This window comes from Odocoileus virginianus, chromosome 15 (genome assembly GCF_023699985.2).
Source record: "Odocoileus virginianus isolate 20LAN1187 ecotype Illinois chromosome 15, Ovbor_1.2, whole genome shotgun sequence".
In the NCBI taxonomy this organism is placed as follows: Eukaryota; Metazoa; Chordata; class Mammalia; order Artiodactyla; family Cervidae; genus Odocoileus; species Odocoileus virginianus.
In genome coordinates this window covers 57,997,216-58,021,410 of record NC_069688.1, presented here as the reverse complement: position 1 = coordinate 58,021,410, position 24,195 = coordinate 57,997,216, and the positions used below count along the sequence as shown (strand labels likewise).

The following is a 24,195-nucleotide window of genomic DNA, read 5'->3' as shown; positions in this document are numbered from 1 at the left end:
TATGTTATCAGCTGATTTCACAACCAAAATTCTACAAGTCAGAAGGTAATGGCAGGATATAGTTAAAGTGATGAAAGGGAAGAACTCACAAACAAGAATACTCTACCCAGCATGACTTTGTTCAGATTTGATGGAGAAATCAAAAGTTTTACAGACAAACAAAAATTAAGAGAATTCACTACCACCAAATCAGTTTTACAGCAAATGCTAAAGGAACTTCTCTAGGCACAAAACTTAAGAGAAGGAAAAGACCTGCAAATATAAACCCCAAACAATTAAGAAAATGGTAATAGGATCATGCATATTGATACTTGTCTTAAATGTAAATGAATTAGATGCACCAACCAAAGGCAATGGACTTGCTGGGTGGATTGAAAAAAAGACCTATATATATGCTGTCTACAGAAGACCCACTGCAGACCTAGGGACACTGATAGACTGAGAGTAAAGGAATGGGAGAATGTATTCTATGCAAGTGGAAATGATAATAAAACTGGAGCAGCAATACTCATGTCAGAAAAAATAGGCTTTAAAGCAAAGGCTGTTTTAAGAGACAAAGAGGACACTACATAATGATCAAGAATTCAATCCAAGAAAAAGATATAACAATTATAAATATATATGCACCCAACAGAGGAGCACCTCAAAACAGAACCCATTTGCAGGGCAGCAAGACTCTTGAGAGTCCCTTGGACTGGAAGGAGATCCAACCAGTCCATCCTAAAGGAGATCAGTCCTGGTTGTTCATTGGAAGGACTGACGCTGAAGCTGAAACTCCAATACTTTGGCCACCTCATGCGAAAAGTTGACTCATTGGAAAATACCCTGATGCTGGGAGGGATTTGGGGCAGGAGGAGAAGGGGACGACAGAGGATGAGATGGCTGGATGGCATCACCGACTTGATGGGCATGAGTTTGAGTAAACTCCGGGAGTTGGTGATGGACAAGGAGGCCTGGCGTGCTGCGATCATGGGGTCACAAAGAGTCGGACACGACTGAGCGACTGAACTGAACTGAACTGAATGGAGATGCGAACATAGAGAAAAGACTTGTGGACACAGTGGGGGAAGGAGAGGGTGGGACTAACTGACAGAATAGCATGGAAACGTATGCACTACCATATGTAAAATAGACAGCAAATGGGAATCTGCTATGTGACACAGGGAGCTCAACAAAGTGCTCTGTGATAGACCAGAGGGGTGGGATGGGGTGGAAGATGGGAAGGGGGTTCAGGAGGGAGGGAACATGTGTATACCTGTGGCTGATTCATGCTGATGTATGGCAGAAGCCAACACAATATTGTAAAGCAATTGTCCTACAATTAAAAAAAAAACCACTATAAAAAACACAAACATGTGGCAGCTAAACAACATGCTACTAAATAACCATTGGATTACTGAAGAAATCAAAGAGGAAATTAAAATCTGGAGACAATAAAAATGAAAGTCAAACCTTCCAAAACCTATGGGATGCAGCAAAAGCAGTTCTAAGAAAGAAGTTTACAGCAATACACTCCTACCACTCTTACCTCAAGAATCAAGAAAAAAAAGCCTAACTTTACACTTCAAACAACTAGAGAAAGAAGAACAATTAAACCTGAAGTTAAGTAGAAGGAAACAAATCATAAAGATCAGAGCAGAAATTAATGAAATAGAGAAAATAATTCAAAAATTGATGAAACTAAGAGATGGTTCTTTGAAAAGACAGATAAACCTTTAGCCAGACTCATCAAGAAAAAAAGGGAGAAGACTCAAATCAATAAAGTTAGTAGTGAAAAAAGTTGCAACTGACTCCACAGAAATACAAATTATCATAAAAGACTAATATGAGCAACTGTATGCCAATAGAATGGATAACCTTGAAGAAATGGACATATAAGAAATGGACCTTAGAAAGATATAGTCTCCCAAGACTGAATCAGGAAGAATGAGAAAATATGACAGAGCAATCACAAACACTGAAATTGCAACTGTGAATAAAAAACTCTCAACAAACAAAAGTCCAGGTCCTGGTGACTTCACAGTCAAATTCTATCAAACATTTAGAGAAGAGCTAATACCTATCCCTCTGAAACTGTTCCAAAAAATTGTAGAGGACGGAACTTTTCCAAACTCATTTTATGAGGCCACCATCACCCTGATACCAAAACCAGAAAAAGATACCATGAAAAAAGAAAATTACAGGCCAATATCACTGATGACCATAGATGCAAAAATCTTGAACAAAATACTGGCAATCTAAATCCCTCAATACATTAAAAAGATCATGCACCTTGATCAAATGGACTTCATACCAGGGATGCACGTATTTTTCAAGATCTACATATCAATGTGATAAACCACGTCAGTAAATGAAGAATAAAATCTGTATGATCATCTCAATTAATACAAAGAAGGTTTTGATAAAATTCCTACCCATTTTTGTTAAAAGATCTCCAGAAAGTGGGCATAGAGAGAACACACTTCAACATCATAATAGCCGTAAGACAAGCCTACGCTAACATCATGCTCAACGGTGAAAATCTGAAAGTATTTCCTCAAAGATCAAGAAGAAGACAAGAATTCCACTCTCATCACTTTTATTCAACATAGTTTGGAAGTCCAATCCATGGTAATCAGAGAAGAAAAAGAATAAAAGGAACCCAAATGGGGAAAGAAGAAGTAAAACAGTCATTGTTTGCAGATGACATGATGCTATACACAGAAGATCCTAAAGATGCTACCAGAGAGCTACTAGAAATCATCAATGAATTTGGTAGATTTGCAGGTTACAAAACTAACAGAGACATCACTTTGCAAACAAAGGTTTGTATAGTCAAAGTTATGGTTTTTCCAGTAGGTATATACAGATGTGAGAGTTGGACCATAGAGAAGGCTGAGCACTGAAGAGTTGATGCTTTTGAACTGTGGTGTTGGAAAAGACTCTTGAGAGTCCCTTGAACTGCAAGGAGATCCAACCAGTTCATCCTAAAAGAAATCAGTCCTGAATATTCATTGGAAGGACTGATGTTGAAGCTGAAACTCCAATACTTTGGCTACCTGATGAAAAGAACTGAATCATTTGAAAGACCCTGATGCTGAGAAAGATTGAAGGCGGGAGGAGAAGGGGATGACAGAGGATGAGATGGTTGGATGGTATCACCGACTCAATGGACATGAATTTGAGCAAGCTCTGGGGGATAGTGAGGGACAGGGAAGCCTGCTGCACTGCAGTCCGTGGGGTCATAAAGAGTCAAATATGACTGAGCAACTGAACAACAAAAACAAAGATTTGCAAGTTACAAAATTAATACAGAGAAATCACTTGAATTTCTATACATTAACAATGAAATATTAGTAAGAGAAATTCAAGAAACAATTCCATTTTCTATCACATCAAAAAAATAAAATACCTAGGAATAAGCTTATTTAAAGAGACAAAAGACCTATACTCTGAAAACTATAAGAGGCTGATGAAAGAAATCAAAGACACAAAGAGATAGAAAAATATACCATGTTTGTAGATTAGAAGAATCAATATTGGCAAAATTACCATACTACCCAAAGCAATCTACAGATTGAATGCAATCCCTATCAAATTTCCAGTGGCATTTTTCACAGAAGTACAACCAAAAATCTTAAAATCTGTATGGAAATGCAATAGACCCAGAATGGCCAAAGCAATCTTGAGAAAGAAAATCAGGGCTAGAAGAACCAGGTGCCCTGATTTCAGATTATACTACAAATCAAAACAGGATGGTACTAGAACAAAAATAGAAACATAGATTAATGGAACAGGATTGAAAGTGCAGAAATAAACTCACACCCTTCTGGTCAATTAATCTATGACAAAGGAGGCAAGACAACATAATATTGGAAAGTTAGTCTCTTCAACAAATGGTGCTGGGAAAATTGGACAGTGACATGTAAGAAATGAAATTTGTGTGCTATGCTTAGTCGCTCAGTCATGTCCAACCCTTTGCGGCCCCATGGACTGTAGCTCGTCAGGCTCCGCTGTCCATGGGGCTTCTCCAGGCAAGAATACTGGAGTGGGTTCACATGCCCTTTTCCAGAGTATCTTCCCAACCTAGAGATTTAACTCAGGTCTTCCACATTGCAGGCAGATTCGTTACCATCTGAGCCCCCAGGGAATCCCAAGAATGCTGGAGTGGGCAGCCTGTCCCTTCTCCAGGGCATCTTCCTGGCCCAGGAATTGAACCAGGGTCTCCTGCATTGCAGGTGGATTCTTTACTAACTGAGCTCCCAGGGAAGTCCTAGAGAGGGTTGCCATGCCCTCCTCCAGGGGATCTTCTCAACCCAGGGATTAAACCCAGGTCTCCCACATACCAGATGAATTCTTTACTGTCTGAGCCACCAGCAAAGCCCACATGTTAAAAAGTGAAATTATATCATTCTTCAATACCATATAGAAAAATAATCTCAAAACAGATTAAAGATCTGAATGTGACACTGGGCGCTATAACACGCCCAGAGGAAAACATAGGCAGAGTACTCTGACATAAATCACAGCAATATCTTTTTTAATCTGTCTCCCAGAATAATGGAAACAAAAGCAAAAATGTACAAATAAGATGTATTTCTGCATAGCAAAGGAAACAATAAAGAAAATGAAAAGAAAACACACATATCAGGAAAAAATATTTGCTAAGGATGTGACTGACAAGGGATTAGTTTCCAAAATTTACCCACAGTTCATGACACTTGATAGTATTAAAGCAAATAATATTGTTTAAAAACGGGCAGAAGACCTAAATAGACATTTCTCGAAAGAAGACATACTGATGACCAAGAAGCACATGAAAAGATGTTCAACATCACTAATTACTAGACAAAAGCAATTCAAAACTTCAGTGAGATATCATCTCACACCAGCCAGAATTTGTTGTTGTTCAGTCACTCCATCATGTCCGACTCGTTGTGACGCCATGGCCTGCAGCATGCCAGGCTTCCCCTGACCATTTTCCAGCCCGAATGGTCATCATCAAACTGCAGTGGTCATCCACAAACAGTAAGTGCTGGAGAGGCTGTGGGGAGAAGGGAACCCTCCCACACTGTTCGTGTGAATGTAAACTGGTACTGCCCCTGTGTCATACAGTATGGAGCTTCCTTAAAAATCTAAAAACAGAGCTACCATATGACCCTGCAATCCCATTCCTGGGGATATATCTGGAGCAAAATATAATCCGAAAGGGTACATGCACCCTGTGTTCATTGCAGCACTGTATATGCTAGCCAAGAAATGGAAGCAACCTAAATGTCTATCGACAGTAATGGATAAAGAGGAAGTGGTACCCATATACAATGAAATACTACTCAGCCATTAAAAGGAATGAAATAACGTCATGTGCAGCAGCATGGACGGACCTGGAGATTGTCATAGTGAATACAGTCAGTCAGATAGAGAAGGAGAACTATTGTATGATACTCCTTATATGTGGAATATAAAAAAAAAGTATACAAATACAGTTACAAAACAGAAAGAGACTCATGAACTTAAAGAACAAACTTATGGTTGTTGGGGGGAAGGATGGGGAAGGGATAGTTAGGGAGTTTGGGATGGACATGTACACACTGCTATATTTAAAATGGGTAACCAACAAAGACCTTCCATAGCACATGGAACTCTGCTCAATATTAGTGGCAGCCGGAATGGGAGGGGAGTTTGGGAAAGAATGGATACATATATTTGTATGACTGAGTCCTTTTGCTTCCCACCTGAAATTATCACAAGGTTGGTAGTCTGCTACACTACAATAAAAAATAAAAAAATAGCAAAAAGTAAAACTGAGAAACAGTGTTAGCTCTTATGCGGTCCCATGTTTTGCAACAGAGGGTAGGTGGAGCCTATATAGATATTTTTCTCCTGAAATAAGGTGAAACTTCACTTAGGTATTAATTCTTGATTTGCTTACATGGAGCTTAGCACAAATAACTCCACTGTGGGTCTGTTGTCTGCTTTTTAACAATCATTAAGTGCACCATTAGAGGGTCAAGTTAAAAACATAATTAACTCAATGGAAAACTTAAGGATTAGCTGAAAGAATCATAGCTCACAGTAAACTAATGTTTGCATACACTACTGTAGCATTCAAGGCAGGAGGTACAGTATCTAGTGCCAGCCACATAAGTGTTTCAAAAGATTCAGTGAAAGAATGTTCCTGATTTGCTTTTGTTCTGATGCAGGACATTCTTGTTGAGTCAAAGTTTCTGTGCTATTACTTAAATTTCCTGGGAGTAAATGCCAGTTAAATGTGTGGTGCTCTCCCTATGGTGTTCTTTGGATTTTGCTTTTCTCCAAAAAAATGTAGAAAATAAAAGGCTTCTAAGGGCAAGGCTGCTTGGTTTTCTCAGGGGTATTTCATGTATTTTGTGTCAACTTCAGAGTCTTTACCATAGTTGAATTCACTGCAAGTTGTTACAGAAATTACATGTGAGTTGATGAGTTCAGTATGGTTTTCCTTTCACAGAATTCCTCCCCCTCGAGCTCCCCCTATGAACATCCTCTCTGCAGTCATCACGGAAGCCTTCGGAGTGGCACTTGTAGGCTATGTGGCCTCACTGGCTCTTGCGCAAGGATCTGCCAAAAAATTCGGATATTCAGTTGATGACAATCAGGTGTAGTATGTCCCAGTCCCTCTCCACACCTCCCCATAGCTATTGTATCATTTTGATGTGTACTTCCAGATGCTGAAAATGTTGAATTTATGAAAAATACAGCTTTCCTAAGTGTATAACAAGAATAGGTAGAACAAACCGAAAAATCTGTAAATCACTGATAGAAAGGTGAAAATCTGATCTTCGTGGGTTGATTATAGTACACTTTTGTTTTGAAATAGAGGGATACCTTGTTCTTTTTGTTTTTAGCAGAAAATCTAAATATATTTATGATTACATGCCAACTTTTTAAAAAATTCAGATTTCAAAATACAAAGAACACTATTATCCTTCTATGTAAAAAACTAAAGGATGAATGGGTTTCTTAGCATACAAAGGATGAAGATTTTACTGAGAATGTTTTGGAATCTACTTTTACTAGTGTTTTGTCTCAGCCCCATGGCCCTGCATTCCTACAGAGGTCTGCAGACATAGCTGTGCAGTAGTGGTTAGAATCCCAAAGTACCTATGCCTAAAATCTCACTCTGAAATTGTTTCTATGCCCTAGTTTTGTCATTTGTAAAAAAGCAGGCTTATTCATTCAACAGATGGATATTGAACCCTATGTATAGCAGACACTGGTCTAGGAGCAAGGGATACGATGGTGCATAATACAGACCATGTCTTTCTTCATCTCAAAACCTCCCAGTGGCTGCCCGTAGTACTTAGATTAAAAGCCTATTGCCAAGGCTTACAAGGCCCTACCTGACCTTACTACCATCTCTTTTCCTCTATAATCTCGCATTTTTTTTGTAGCCTGTTCTAGCCTCACTTCCTGCCTTGGTTTTTTTTTTTTTTTTTTTTTTTTTGAGTTTACTAGCTATGTTGTTAGTTCAGGATGTCTGTACTTGCTGTTCCCTTTTCCAGGAATTCTATACCCTCAAGTAGCTGCATTCCTCCTTTATTTAAATATTTCCTTCTTAGAGAGGCCTTTCTTGGTAAGCCAAATCCTCATCTCCAAAGCTTTCCACTCTGTTTTACTTTCTGTGTTCATCTTGTTTATTGGTAGCATCCCTCCACTAGAACACCAGTCTGTGAGGGCAGGGATTTTTGTCTGTGTTTCTAGCAACAGCAGGAGCAGAAAAGTGTTAGGAAGCTTCTGTAGGAATCCAGGTGACATCTGATGACTTGGATGCAGCAATGAAGGAGATGAGAAGTGGACGGATTAAGAATTGGATGTGGGCACCATCTGGGCAAAGGGGAAGTCAAGACTCTCTCTAAAGCTTTTGGCCCAAATAGAGCTTGAGGTGGGGAAGGGTGTGGGAGGACCAGCGTGGGAGTATGTAGAGCAATAGCTGATTAATTAAGCTTGGGATACCTGTTAACAATTCAAATGAAGATGCTGAGGAATAGGTTGGCTATATCAGTCTGAAGTTCCAAAGAGTAGTCTAGGCTTGGAGATATAAATGTGACGGCTGTCAACATGTTTGGGTAGCTCAGAATAGAGAAAAGAGTGATCCAATGTGTGTGATTGTTTATGTGAGAAGGAGGCTGAGAAGCAGTGACTGGGGAGGTCGGAGGAAACCAGGGGGGTGAGAGGTTCCAGAAGGACCTGGAAGGAGGCTTTAAGGCGGAGAATGTGGGCAACTGTGTCAAATGCCACTTTTACTGCCAGGGGAGGTAGGAATTAACCATTGGATTTAGCACCCTGGAGGTCATTGGTGGAATGGTGGGAACAAAACCCTTTATTGTAGTAACTTGAAACCCGAGTAATTGGCAACAGATACAGTAAATACCTTGTGCTTCCCTATAAAGTTATTATTGTTAGAAGGATCAAATGAGTGAAGGGCTCAGAACAGTTTCTGGCTCATTGGAAGCACTCAGTAAATGTTAGCTATTTTTAGAATGATGGTTAAATTACAACCAGTGGAGAAAACAGAAGAATACAAAAGACGCTGCATTCCATGACAAGCTTTATCTGTGGTCTCTAAAATCTGGGCTTCCCAGGTGGTGCAGCAGTTAAGAATCCACTGTCAGTGCAGGAGATGCTAGAGAGGCAGGTTCGATCCCTGGGTCAGGAAGATCCCATGGAGTAGGAAATGGCAACCTACTCCAATATTCTTGCCTGTATAAACAGACTCCTCCATGGACAGAGGAGTCTGGCAGGCTGTAGTCCATGGTGTTGCAAAGAATTGGGCATGACTGAGCACATCGCACACACACACACTCAAACACACACACGCTAAAAGTGGATCGTGATTAGGAAATGATACATTGCCCTGTCATCATTCCTGCAGGAACTCCTGGCCCATGGCCTCAGCAATGTGATCGCTTCGTTCTTCTTCTGTATACCAAGTGCGGCTGCCATGGGAAGAACTGCTGGCCTGTATGGCACAGGAGCAAAGACACAGGTAACTTCATTCTTCAGCAGGCACAGAAGGACTGAGAGAGAGAGAGGAATGAGCATCTAAGTCCCCGAGAATAATGTTATTTCTTTAGTCTCTTAAACATCAAGGCAGTTTATCTGTTCTCCTGCTTAGAAATGATCCTTGAGAAGCTGAAGGATTCAATGAGCAGACAAAAAGAGAAAAGTCCTGTACTAGCGCAGGCTTCTTGTCGTCAATCGCTGAGCAAAAGCTCCCTCTCGTGGTGCCTCTGATTTTACTTTTTGCTAATCTAACCCGTCAGTTGGAAATTTTAAAATCTTCGTTCATTTCCTTTAAATAGAATGAAAACAGTTGTATGCAGCATCAGCCTTGATACTGACATTCCTGTCTATAGAGATGTACAAGTATGTGAGTGAACAATACAATGTCTGTACATTTTGGCTTAAAGAAACAATGGTGTGTTTTAGGAACTCAAATCAGTTTGACATTTTAGAGCCTGCTGTATAGTAGTGATTATGCTGGATACTAGTAAAATTATCAACAGTGGCAATTAAGATGATTCTGTGATGATAAGGATGGTGGTGGTGGTGGAAGCATATATTGAGTTATATGCCAGGCATTGCATGTCATACTTTTTTTTTGTAAATGAACTCATTTAATGTTTTAGGAAACTCTATGAAGGAGGCATAATTATTATTCTAGGTTTCCACATGAGAACATTGAGGAAAAGAGGGTTAAACTAACTTACTCAGGTCACAGAGCTAGGAAGTGGCAGAGCTGAGATTTGAACCCAGATAGATTTACTCCAAATCTTGCATTCTTAAGCACTGTTCTATACAAGGAAATTCATATGTGTGTTGATTTAATAAATTAACATGAACAGCTAGCCATTGTTAAAATAACTCATGCACATTTGATTTTCTTTTTCGGCTTTTTCTGTGTTATTAGTTGGCTGTGACGTGTCTTAGTTGCTGCACGCTGGCTTTCTCTGGTCGCCGTTGGTGGGCTGCCTTTGTTGCCCTGCGAGGGCTTCGCATGCAGCGCTCCTCATGTTGCGGGGCCTGGGCGCTGGGCGTGGGCTTTGGTCCCTGCAGCACGTGGGCTCAGGGGCTGGGGCACACGGCCTTGTTGCTCTGCGGCATGTAGCATCTTCCTGGACCAGGGATGCAACTGGTGTCTCTTGCATTGCAAGTGGAATCTTTGCCTGCTGAGTAACCTGGGAAACCCATTTTTTAGTAGCCTACCTTATATTAAGTCCTTTTGGAGGTGTTGTAGAAGAGTAAATTTGAAAAATATATAGTTCTTGGCCTTGGGGGAGAGTGGCAAGAGAAAGATGGGTAAATAAACATTAAAATATAGCATAAACTAATAAAATTATTGATGAATGTATCATGGAGCAGATGGGAAGCAGTAACAAATTCTGATTCTATAATAATATGACATAAGGATGTGTAATTCTCATTCAATGTTGTTTTACATGACATTTGATTTTTAGGTGGTTCATGATTTAAAGCATAAGTTCATAATGTGCATTGGCACAAGCATTTTTGCCAACTCTCAAATATTTGTAATCTAAATTTGAATGTTTAATACATAGTGTACTCAAATATCATTCCTTACTCTGAAGACTTAACATCTGTAAAATTCGAGGATTCTATAGTGATTTCCACCTGGTTTCTTAGAAGGATGAGTGTGTGAGATTTCCTTTCATCAGTTCTTCATGGTATTCTCTTCATTAGACTTCAGAAGAAAGAAAAGGCACCTAACAAAATGCTAATTCAGAGAAGCAAAGCTCAGTAGCACTGTATTTTTATGCTGGTTTGCTTGTTGAGATCATCCATGATCTGCTCAACTAGTCCCATTAAATTGCACAGGGAAGTAATCTGACTTAATGTGCATACCTCAATTGAGGATGTTTTCCCATGGTAGTCATTTTGGCATTACAACTATTAAGTTTACGTGGGGATAACAGACATGATTTGAAGAAGGCTTTGGGACAGACAAGTCTTAAAAGTTTTGTTCTAAATAGGCTATTTGTGAAACCAGCTTTCCATGTGACAAGACTTCACAAAGTAATCCCTTAAAATATCTCTCTTTTTCTCGTAGGTACTAGACTTATACCCAGTAAGTTACCCTAGAAGAATGAAAATCTTTCAACTTTCAGGCTAATAATAGCCAATCATTTCACCAATTGATTCTTTCTTATTCAGAAACACTACGAGTATCTCTGTAGAAAGATAGCTTTTAAAATGCAGATATGGCCTTGTTCCTTCCTCCCAGAGCCCATAAAGGTCTTAGCTTTCTGACCTTTCACCTACCCAAACTGTGTGCTTCCCCCTGCAGCCTCATCCTGGACTGTTCTCCGCCTCACTCTCAGCTCTCTAGTCCGGCGCCTCCTTCCTCCTGAGCTCTGGTGTCTTCCTTTTATCCGTTTTGTCTCTGTGGCTGCCTCCTCTTCCCTTCTAAGGTAACTCCTCCCATTCATCAGATTTCACTAAGACTTCTGGGCCGACTGTGTTCTTTCCTTCAGAGACCTTAGCTCTGTTGGACTTCACATGTTTATCAGTGTGATTACACGATTGTTGGACTTCACATGTTTATCAGTGTGATTACATGATTGGTGTCTGCCTTCTGCTCTTGACTGCAGCTCCTAGAAGTCCCTGTCTGCTTTTGTTCCCCATATCATCAGTGTCCAGCCCAAGACTTAGCACATGGCTAAGCACATAGCACTTAGCACAGTAAGTGTGGGAAGAGTGAATGAAAAATAAAAGTATTGGATGATTATAAAACTAGTCAATTTTGCTGGTTTAAGAAGGAACAGAATAAGTCAGGCAATAGCTTTTATTCTCACTTAATATAGTACATTTGAAATCAGGAAAATGCTTTAATTTGAAATCAGGCTTAGGATCAAGTTCAGTTGCTCAGTCATGTCTGACTCTTTGCAACCCCATGGACTGCAGCACGCCAGGCCTCCCTGTCCATCACCAACTCCCAGAGTTTACCCAAACTCATGTCCATTGAGTTGGTGATGCCATCCAACCATATCATCCCCTGATGTCCCCTTCTCCTCCTGCCCTCAATCTTTCCCAGCATCAGAGTCTTTTCCAGTGAGTCAACTCTTTGCATCAGGTGGCCAAAGTATTGGAATTTCAGCTTCAACATCAGTCCTTCCAGTGAACAACCAGGACTGATCTCCTTTAGGATGGACTGGTTGGATCTCCTTATAGTCCAAGGGACTCTCAGTGTTTAGCTGAGCAAAGTCTTCCTGGTCTCTAAACTGAGGATAACCAACCAGTCAGTATCCAGACTAATGCTTCCCAGTGTCTTTTATACTGGGGATAACCCACTTACTGCCTGACTTGAATAAAATCTTCCCAGTCCTTCAACCGAGGATGTCACTCAGTATCTAAACTGAGCAACCCAGGTACTTCTTCTTGAAACCAAGTTCCAAGGATAGCCTTGTTCCCCATCAACTAAAACTTAAAATCATCAATAGTGGGAGATCCTAGAACCACGAAAAACTCACTCAAATTCGTCTGGACTCCCTGAGGTGGTCGATGGGCATGCGGAGCCTCTGCTGGTACCAAGGCTTTAGACCCTCATGGGATTCGGGCAGAGGAGAGGGATCCTTCTTCATGGTTGCCATAACTGTCAACTTAAAAAAATATTCACAACCTAAAAGTTGAGAGTTATGCTTTAGTGAAAGTCGCTCAGTTGTGTCCGACTCTTTGCAACTCCATTGACTATATCCAGTCCCTGGAATTCTCCAGGCCAGAGTATTGGAGTGGGTAGCCTTTCCCTTCTCCAGGGGATCTTCCCAACCCAGGGACTGAACCCAGGTCTCCCACGTTGCAGGTGGATTCTTTACCAGCTGAGCCACAAGGGAAGCCCAGTTATGCTTTATTCAGTGGGAATTTTTAGGACTTCAAGCCTGAGGACAGCAACTCAAGGGACCCCGAGAAAACTGATCTGAGGAAGCCAGGGGCGGAGTAAAGTCATGGAGAAGTTTTGCAACAAGGAGCAAGTAGTGTGAAAATCAAAACATTATTATAAAAGGAAGCCAGATCTATTCAAGTTAAGGAACTTGGTGCTTTTCTAGGTAGGGGAAGATAGGAGAGTCTGGGCTCCCTGAAATCACTCCTTTCATACGTGTCTCCACCATCTGGGACCAGTGTTCTGTGTTTTTCACACCCTGAGCTTCTCTGAGGTGCACCACAGGGAGTGGCTGCCGGATCACAGGGATTCTTCTTCCCGGGTGCCCTTAGGAGCCCAGGAGCTCACACTGGAGGGCTGCAGTCCCTGATGGCAGTGACATCCTTGTTTACTGATACGGCAGGAAATACTCTATTTCTCAAGGTTCAGTTCAGTTCAGTTCAGCTGCTCAGTCGTGTCCGACTCTTTGTGACCCCATGGACTGCAGCACGCCAGGACTCCCTGTCCATCACCAACTCCCGGAGTTTACTCAAACTCATGTCCATTGAGCCAGTGATGCCATCCAGCCATCTCATCCTCCATCGTCCCTTTCTCCTCCCATCTTCAATCTTTCCCAGCATCAGGGTCTTTTCAAGAGTCAGTTCTTCGCATCAGGTGGCCAAAGTGTTGGAGCTTCAGCTTCAGCATCAGTCCTTCCAATGAATATTCAGGATGGTTTTCCCTTAGGAAAAGGTTAACACTGATGTTTGCATAGTCATCTTTGTAAGTAACCTGTAACACAGATAATATTTGTTTGAGAATGTAACAAGAAGAAAATATAGATTATTTCATTATCCTGTACCAGAGTTAGCATAAACCTGAATAGTTACAACTTTAGAATAAAAAGTTATCTGTGGATATATAATTACCATGAAATGAAATGAGTTAAAGAAAACTAAAATGCCTAGAAAAATGTTTGTCCTCTGGTTAAGTAAATGTGTGAACAGTTTTTTCCTACTAGTTGCAGTCTAAGCTAAGCTGGAACTTATTAATAAGGAGGCATTTAGCTTTGTTTGTTTTCTGAGTTTAATAAAGGAAACAAGTTTATCTCCCTTCTGGTTGTAATTTGCCTTTAAATTTTTTTCTAGGTAAGTCAGAGGTATATAAGAAAGTAGCACTTCATATACAAAGTTATGGATGTTCAGAATGTGGGTAATACTTGAAAACATAGTGTAACTGTGTTATTACAGAAGTCTAAAGTCAGAGAATTCTGTTATAGCATTGCAAATATCTCAACTTAGTTTAACCTCAGTGTATAGTGACTGAGTTGGTTATCTACAGAACAGTGGCTTGGACTGATTGCTTTTAAAGGGGTTTTCCAAATTCAAACTTTAGCACCTGGGTCTCTTATTTATGGAGACAAAGAGTGTCAGTATTATATATTATATTATTGATTTCTATGCCCGAGGAGTAGATACCCTGGGCATAACTGATAAGGATTTCTTACCTAATTAGATGCCCTTGTCTTTTGATCTAGGGCATCAACAAAGATGAAATGCATTAAAGAGCTGACATAAGCTATTTGATTACATAGTCTGTTTCATTATATGACTTACTATCTAAGGTAAACAAATAGTTTTTTTTCACCCATTGTCATCTTTTGAAAGTAAGATCCATTTACTCTTATTTTAACAATAAGACTGAAATTATAGTTCAGTGAGCACACTATTGTTAATGTATTTACAAAAAACTGTGTAAATAAAAGATAAGTAATCTTTAGAGAAAATCTTGAAGGTAGTTGAAGTTTACTGTTTTTAAAAAGAATTATTTAATTAGGTTGTAGCTTCTCTAACAGCTTTAGTGTATTTAAGGTATCTAGAAACTTGAAATATATTTGACTTTATGGATCTAATTCAGTTCATAATCCATATTCCTTCTAATTCTTAGCTTTGTGACCTTGGGAAAGTCACTTTGCCTCTATGTCCCTCATATCCTTCAAAGGAGTTTAGAGTCTAGCTGTCTCAAGTTCATAGCTGCAAATAAGATTAAGGTACCTTTGTAAGTGTTTGATAAAGGTCTCACAGCGACACTGCATGCCATTGTCTTTTGACATGAAGTGCAGTTTAACAGTTGGTGCCTTTTTCTTTCCACATGAACATGGATATACTGAATCACTTATGGGGATATCTGAATGAATTCTATAACCTGCCTTCTGACAACGAGCTTTTTTCAGTCTAGTGGAATGACAGGCATAATATTTTGTCATTTAAAAACTCATGTAAAATCACCAGTTACTCCTAAATGATCAGTTTAGTGGCAGTTTAGTGTATTAGAACTTCCCTAACAACCTCTAGTTCCCTAATGAGTTATTTCCCACAGAAGGATTTTTCCCTTTTACATGCTATATAATGCTGTAGGGGAGTTCCACTAAATATGGAAGGAACTTGTATCAGTTGCTTTCTCTTAGTTTTATGATTTTGAGTTTAATCTATGCTGTTACATTTGTGAATAGTCTATTCTTTTTATTATTGAGTAGTATTCTCTTGTAAGGATGTACCAAAATTTATCTATTCACCAATTGGTAAGCAATTTAATTATTTACAGTTTTGGTGTTTATGAATACAGCTGCTATAAATATTTACATGTATGTTGATAGGCATAAGTTTTCATTTCTCTTAGGTAGTTTTAGGTCAGACATTACTTCATGAGAAACTGCCAAACTTTTTTTGGAAGTGGCTGCACCATATCTTAAGTCCCAGTAGCAGTGTATGAGAACTCAAGTTGCTCTGAGACCTTACTATTGATTATTTGTCTATATATTTATTTTTAACCACTCCAGTTTCCTTTGATTCCTCCATTACGATATTTTAGGTATTTTTTTTGGTCCTGGGAAAGCCTCTTGGTAGGATGACAGTTTGGCTAAATGTTTCTATTAAGATGTGAACATTTGTTTACATGAAACTGGTTCTCCATCAAGTGGAGCTTAGTTAGAAGTGAGCTGTTTTGAATTGCCTTTTGTCAACATATTGAGTTGGTTAAAACACAGTACTAATGATTTTTTTAGGATTAATAAAATTGTTTGCTTCACTGCAGAGACTGCTTCCATATCCCATCTAACTGTTTCATACTAACGAAGGACTCCTAAGAAGAGAGCAAAGGCTTCTGTGGAAATTTGTCATCAGCCCAGAAAACCCCTAAAGCTGTGTGTATGCAGTTATTACCCACATAACTAAGAAATGAGAAGGGAGGTCAGGTGAACAACAGTGGGCTTAAGTACAATTGAAATGTCATTTTCACCATCAAACAAACAACAGAAAATTGTGATGTGTGATAATAGTTGACAGTGTCCTGTTTCTTTGTGTAGAATGGCTTTTCTCTTATTGCTGACTGAATTTCGTCACACTAGTTTGTCACCTGTCACATTTGGGCTCCTTCAACTATACAGTATAGATAATGACAATCTGTATAATTTAACAATCACGTGCCAACATTTTGTTTCTTCTTATCAAGAAGAACTAAGATTATCTTTCCCCCTATAACTTTGGAATCACAAAAAAATTCAAGGATTTCTTTTTTTGCCTGTCTTGTGTTTTATAGGTGGCTTGTCTAATATCCTGCGTTTTTGTCCTGATAGTCATCTATGCAATAGGGCCTTTGCTTTACTGGCTGCCCATGGTAAGCAATACTTTTTATTATTTAATTTTAAAATTTAACATTAAAGAGAATCATTCCATTTTAAGCATTTCTTTGAAGAACAACCTCAGTGATCCTAAATCTGAAAAGTTATGTGGCATAAGTAATGGTTGTATGGAGGAGAGATAGAAAGAGCCCACATTTGATGGGTAAGGTATGGGAGAGTACCATGGCTGTTTTCATTTAATTAGATTTATTTTGTATTCAGTTCGAAGGTAGAATTAAGCAATCTCTGTTATAAGAAATAGACTTTGGAAGAAGTTTATAAAATTTAGACTCTTAGAAAATGCATGCTGGGCAAGAGAGTAGGGAACAAAATATTTCTTGCCACCCTTGATACATCTTTATACAAAGTGACTCAGAACATTAGTGTGGGTATCTGCCTTGCTTTTCGCAGGCCTGGGACACTATAGCAAGATGCTGGTCTTCAGGGATCCAGAGACAGTTCTTGTTTTAATTCTTCCTTCATGTAATAAGAATAAATCATTTTCATGAGAGGATCTTCCAATAATCAAGTTTATTTCTCAAGAGACTTATAAATATATTCTGATGCAACCAGATAATTTATATTCAAGATGATTAAAGAAATACATGATACACTGAATTTTTGCAATAAATTGCAAACAAATGGCAATGAATAATTATAACGTTAACAGGACATTCAGTCTTATCACATTCACCCTTATAGTTCACTACTTTTCTTTTTATTTCCTCCTTTTTTTAAGAATGGAATAACATCTACCCTGTGACTTTTCTAGAACTGATATTATGTTCTTAAAGTACAATAATAGGTTAGTTCTAAACAAAATGAATATTACTTTAGTCTTCTAAATGATGATAACTATTCTCTAGTAGGTATTTAGAAAACAAAGACATAAAATACATTGATTCTTTTAAATTTAGATTAAAGTCTTTATCTTGCATCTTCATCAGCTTATTTTTTATTTGTAGTGTGTTCTTGCAAGTATTATTGTTGTGGGACTGAAGGGAATGCTAATACAGTTTCGAGATTTAAAAAAATACTGGAATGTGGATAAAATTGACTGGGTAAGTAGAAGTTTAACCTAAAATTGCTCTCTTGGCTTAAACACATGTTACAAAATAAGCTTTAATAGTTCCATTTGCAGAAGATAGTTTTAGCCATTTGAGACTTACATTTTACAAACAGTTTTTACTTATTTACAGACTATAATTTTTTTTCAAAGTCTTAAAACATGAAAATATAAAATGTTCTTATAAGAACAGAAATGGAATTGTATCAAGTTTTGACTGATGTGCTGTTTAAGACCTTTCTAAAAAATGTTATCACTTGAATGGTTTGTGAATTCCCAGTTTCCATTATGAATTGATTATAGAAGTTAAGATCATCAAGAAACAGCTAGTAGAAATATGACTATATATAACATATATGAAAAGCCAGCATTAATTTCTAAGAAACATATACTTCATTGACATAGGATAAACATATTAATAGTGACCATGTTCTCGGTCGCTCAGTCATGTCCAAGTCTTTACAGTCCCATGGATCGTAGCTCCCTAGGCTCTTCTGTTCATGGGATTTCCCAGGCAAGAATACTAGAGTGAGTTGCCATTTCCTTCTCCAAATGGTGACCATATTCATTCTAAATACAGAGTCTCATGAATTGCTTTTTTAAGTGAGTTACATTGAGAAGAATATTATGTTAATAGTATATTGCTAGGAACACATTCCTCTGGTGGCTCAGCTGGTAAAGAATCTGCCTGCAATGCGAGAGACCAGAGTTCGATCCCTGGATTGGGAAGACCCCCTGGTGAAGGGGATGGCAACCCACTCCAGGATTCTGACCTGGAGAATTCCATGGACAAAGAAGCTGGTGGGCTACAGTCCGTGGAGCTGCAAAGAGTCAGACACGACTGAGCGGCTAACAACATAGCATAAAGGAACAGATTAAATTATACTATAAAATATGGATTCTACTAACATCAGTTTTTAGTATGCTTGTTCTAGAGAAATGTGTCTGTGTGAGAACATTCAGTATTCTCTCCCTCCCATAGATGGGTGAGCTATTTCATTAGTAGACTCTGCTGAGTTCTATTATGGCATTTACCATATTGAAATGCAATTATCTATGTACTCCTTCAAATTCATTACTCTGAGAGACTTTGGAGGATTATTTATGCTGGAGCCTAATTTAATAATACTCCTCTTATATCTCAATATTACTGAGCTCCTACCAAGGTACAGTACTAGGTGTTACGTGAAAATGCAGAGATGAATAAAGAAGTACTTATCCTCTTCAGACACTGATATCTGTGCAGCCTGCAGACACAGACACATTAACTGTTACGTGAAGCATGATACAACATAACAGAAGCAAAAGTAAGAACTTGGCACTGGAGAAAAGTAGAAGCTGAAACATTTAGTTTGGACTGGGTTAATACAGAAGAGTTAGAGCAAAGCTGAAATGTAGACTGAGACTTGAAGGAATAGTATTTTTTAGGCAGTCCAAGAGACCAAAATTAACCAGGCTGATGAAGGAACAAGACTTTTTTAAGGTGATATATATGAAGTGGCACATGGAAATAGAAAAACTGAGAAGATGCAAAGTTATTTAACAAGCTATTGATAATCCCATGATAAAGGTATTGATAAGAAACTCATTAATCACATAAGGAGAAGGACATTATCATAATGGAAGGGGAGAGATCTCTAGGAAGTGTCAGGGGATGAGATGGCATCACTAACTCAAACTAACATTAGTTTGAGTAAACTCAGGAAGATAGTGAAGGACAGGGAAGCTTGGCGTGCTGCTATCCAAGGGGTTACAGAGTTGGACATGACTTAGCAAATGAAAAACTAGATATATGTATACATATATACATATTTATGCAATGAAATATCATTAAGCTATAAAAAGGAACAAAAATGGGTCATCTGTAGAGATATGGATTGACCTAGAGACTGTCATAAGGAGTGAAATATGCAGAAAGAGAAAACCAAATATCACAGAATAATGTATGTATGTGGAATGTAGAAAAATGGTGCAATCAACCTATCTTCAGGGCAGGAACAGAGATGCAGATGCAGAGACTGGACATGTGGACACAATGTGGCAGGCGGTGGGGTAAGATGGATTGTGAGACTGACATATATACCCTACTGTGTGTGAGGTAGAAGGCCAGTGGGAACCTGCTGTGTAGTGCAGGGTGCTCAGCTCAGGGCACTGTGGTGATCTAGATGGGTGGGATGGAGATCCAAGAGGGGGGGGATATATGTAAAATTTTAGTTCAGCTCAGTTCAGTCACTCAGTCCTGTCCGACTCTTTGCGACCCCATGGACTGCAGCAGGCCAGGCCTCCCTGTCCATCATCAACTCCCAGAGCTTACTCAAACTCATATCCATTGAGTCGGTGATGCCATCCAACCATCACATCCTCAGTCGCCCCCGTCTCCTTTCACCTACAATCTTTCCCAGCATCAGGGTCTTTTCCAATGAGTCAGTTCTTCCTATCAGGTGGCCAAAGCATTGGAGTTTCAGCTTCAGCATCAGTCCTTCCAATGAATATTCAGGACTGATCTCCTTTAGGATGGACTGGTTGGATCTCCTCGCAGTCCAAGGGACTCTCAAGAGTCTTGTCCAACACCACAGTTCAAAAGCATCAATGCTTCAGTGCTCAGCTTTCTTTATAGGCCAACTCTCACATCTATACATGACCACTGGAAAAACCATAGCCGTGACTAGACAGACCTTTGTTGGCAAAGTGATGTATACTTACAGGCTGATTCACATTGTGGTACAACAGAAACACAAAACATTGTAAACCAACTATACCCTAATAAGTGAAATAGAGAGCCTTATGCATCATTAGTAGTAAATTAGTAACCTTAATTCTTTTTATAGCAATCCTAGAAAAGAGAATGCTATTGAAAATGATCAAAACTATTCACAGTTTTATTTGTAATATTATTACATTGAATGAGAAAATAGTGGAAAATTATGGCATGCTTTTGAACCAAACACATAAACCAACAATTTACAGATTTTAAATAAAGTGTTTGTGAGGATTAAATTAGCAGTTGGCAACATCTCCATATAAAAGACTGAACTTTTTCACTTTGTTACTCCATTAACCTCTGCCACAGGGAGTCTGATGGAGTGTGGATTTGTTTCTTTATTTCTGGACTTTGTGTGTGTGTTTGTGTGAACATATATTTTTATTTCTCTCAGGTAATTACCCAGTAGTGAAACAGGTTGGTTATGTGGTATGTGTGTGTGTATATATATATATGCCTCCCTGTAGCTCAAATCGTAAAGAATCTGACTACAATGCAGGAGATCAGGGTTTGATCCCTGGGTCTGGAAGATCCGCTGGAGAAGGGAATGGCAAGCCACTCCAGTATTCTTGCCTGGAGAATCCCATGGACATAGAAGCCTGGTGGGCTACAGTCCACGGAGTCACAAAGAGTTGGACACAACTGAGTGACTAACACACACACACACACACACACACACACACACACACACACACACGCACATATACAATTTAATTTATAAAAATATATATAATTTATTTTTAATTGTAGGATAATTGCTTTAGAGTGCTGTGTTGCTTTCTGCCATACAACAATGTGAATCAGCTATAAGGATACATATGTCCCCTCTTTATTGAACCTTCTTCCCACTGTCCAACCCATCCCACCACCCCTGGTTGTCAGAGGGCACAAGTTTGAACTTCCTGTGTTATCCGGAAACTTCCCACTAGATACCTACCTTGCATATATTAATATATATCTGGGTCTTGTAGTATTCTTATTCCTGGTTTGTAAAGAAATCTTCATAATGTCTCCATAGGGGCCGTATCAATTTACTTTCCCATTAACAATGAAAAAAGTTTGCCTTTTTTCCACATCCTCTCCAACATTTATTTTTTGTAGATTTTTTAATGATGGCATTTCTGACTAGTGTAAGGTAATACCTCATTGTACTTTTGATTTGCATTTCTCTAATAATGAGTGATATTGAGCATTTTTTTCCCTGTGTTTTCTGGCCAGCTGTATGTCTTTTTCAGAGAAATGTCTGTTTAGGTCTTCTGCCCATTTTTAGATTGGATTGTTTGTTTTTCTGGTATTGAGCTTGCTACATGAGCTGCTTATATGTTTTGGAGATTAATCCTTTGTCAGCTATTTCATTTCCAACTATTTCCTCCCATTCTGAGGATTTTTTCATCTTGTTTATGATTTCCTTTGCTGTGCAAAGGCTTCTAAGTTAAATTAGTCCCAATTGTTTACGCTTATTTTTGTTTTCATTACTTAGGAAGTGGCTCAAAGAGGATCTTGCTATGATTTATGTAGAAGAGTGTTCTGCCTATGTTTTCCTCCAAGAGTTGTATAGACTTTTGGTCTTACATTTAGGTCTTTAATGCATTTTGAGTTTATTTTTGTGTACGGTATTAGGAAGTGTTCCAATTTCATTTTTTTACATGTACTTACACTTGTCCAGCATTCCCAGCATGACTTCTGGAAGAGGCTGTCATTTCTCCATCATTCTGTGTTTCTGTTTTTGTGTCAGGATCATGCTCTTTTGTTTATTCATTTTTTCTGACAATGCAAGGGACTTTATTAGGAAGGGATGCCTGAGTGGAGAGCAGTAGGGTAAAGGAATCCAGGGGAACTGCTCTGCCACGTGGCTCACAGTCTTAGGTTTTATGGTGATAGTATTACTTTCCAGGATGTCTTTGGTCAATCATTCTGACTCCTTCCTGGTGTTTCCTGGTGGCACACGCATTGTTCAGCCAAGATGTGTGCCAGAAGGAAGGACTCTGAGAGGCAGTTGGACCTGTGAGTACCATGTTGTCTTGATCACTGTAGCTGTAGTGTACAGTTTAATGTCAGGAAAATTGATTCCTCCAGCTCCATTGTTCTTCCTCAAGATTGCTTTGGCTATTTGGAGTCTTTTATGTTTCCATAGACATTGTAAATCTTATTGTTCTAGTGCTGTGAAAAATGTCAATGTTAATTTGATAGAGTTTGCATTGAATCTAAATTACTTTGGTTAGTATACTCATTTTCACAATATTTATTCTCCCTGTCTAAGAAGATGGTATATCTCTCCATCTGTTTATGTCATCTCTGATTTTTTTTCACCAGTGTCTTAATTTTCTGCATACAGGTCTTTTGTCTCCTTGGTATATTCCTTGGTCTTTTATTTCATTTTATGTGTTGCAATAGCGAATGGAATTAATTCCTTAATTTTTCTTTTGATTTATCATTGTTCGTATATAAGAATGCAAGGTATTTCTGTGTATTGATTTTTTTATCCTGTGACTTTATTAAATTCATTGATAGCCTCTAGTAATTTTCTGGTAGTGTCTTTAGGATTTACTATGTATAGTACCATGTCATCTGTAAACAGTGAGAATTTTACTTCTTTTTTCATCTAGATTCCTTTTATTTCTTTTTCTTCTCTGATTGCCATGGCTAGGACTTCCAAAGCTGTATTGAAAAATAATGGTGACAGTGCGCACTCTTGACTTGTTCCTGATCTCAGAGAAAATGCTTTCAGCTTTTCACCATTGAGAATAATATTTGCTGTGGGTTTCTCATATATGGCCTTTATTAGGTTGACATAGGTTCTGTCTATGCCTATTTTCTGAAGAATTGTTATCACAAATGGGTGCTGAATATTGTAAAAAGCTTCTTCTGCATCTATAGAAAATATCATATGATTTTTATCTTTCAATTTGTTAATATGGTATGTAACATTGATTGATTTGTATATATTGAAGTATCCGTAGGATTAAACCCTAATTAATCATGGTGCATGATGTTTTTAATGTGTCATTGGATTCTGTTTGCTGGAATTTTGTTTAGAAATTTTTCATCTATGTTCACCTTTGATACTGACCTGTAATTTTCCTTTTTTGTGATGTCTTTTCCAGTTTTGGCATCAGAGTAATGGTGGCCTTCTAGAATGAGTTCATTAGTGTTCCTTCCTCAGCAATTTTTTGGGAAGAATTTAAGGAGCAACAGCTTTAACTCTTCTCTAAACATTTGATAGAATTCACTTGTGAAGCCATGTAGCCCTGGATTTTGTTTTTGGGCGATTTCTTTTTTTATCACAATTGTGATTTACATGCTTGAGAGTGATCTGTTTGTATTTCTGTTTATTCCTTGTTCATTCTTAGAGGTTGTAATTTTCTAAGAATTTGTCCATTTTTTTTCTAGGTTGTCCATTTTATTGGCATATAGTTGCTCGTGGTAGTCTCTTATGATCTTTTGTATTTCTGCACTGTCTGTTGCAATCTCTAATTTTTCATTTCTAATTTTGTTCATTTGAGTCTTCCTTCTTTTTATCTTGATGAGTCTGTCTAATGGTTTATGAATTTTGTTTTTCTTCTCAAAGAACCAGTTTTTAGTTTTATTGATCTTTGGCATTTTTCTTTCATTTCTTTTTTATTTATTTCTTTTCTCATCTTATGATTTATTTACTTCTACTTACTTACTATGCTTTTGTTTGTTTTTTGTTCTGTTCCCAGTTGCATTACGTTGTCTATTTGATATTTTTTCCTATCTCTTGAGATAGGATTGCATTGCTGTATACTTCCCTCTTAGAACTTCCCAATAGGTTTTGG

The 24,195-nt window shown here is 38.5% G+C and overlaps 1 protein-coding gene across 1 annotated transcript in view; it reads left to right on the top strand.

Moving 5' to 3' along the window:
* The window catches only part of SLC26A7 (solute carrier family 26 member 7), a 135,149-nt gene that overhangs the window by 62,490 nt on the left and 48,464 nt on the right, over positions 1–24,195 (top strand). The window contains exons 7-10 of the mRNA XM_020870031.2: positions 6,467–6,614; positions 8,891–9,004; positions 16,490–16,567; positions 17,537–17,632. Of these exons, the coding sequence (XP_020725690.2) occupies positions 6,467–6,614; positions 8,891–9,004; positions 16,490–16,567; positions 17,537–17,632 (436 nt within the window). The remainder of the gene's footprint in view (positions 1–6,466; positions 6,615–8,890; positions 9,005–16,489; positions 16,568–17,536; positions 17,633–24,195) is intronic.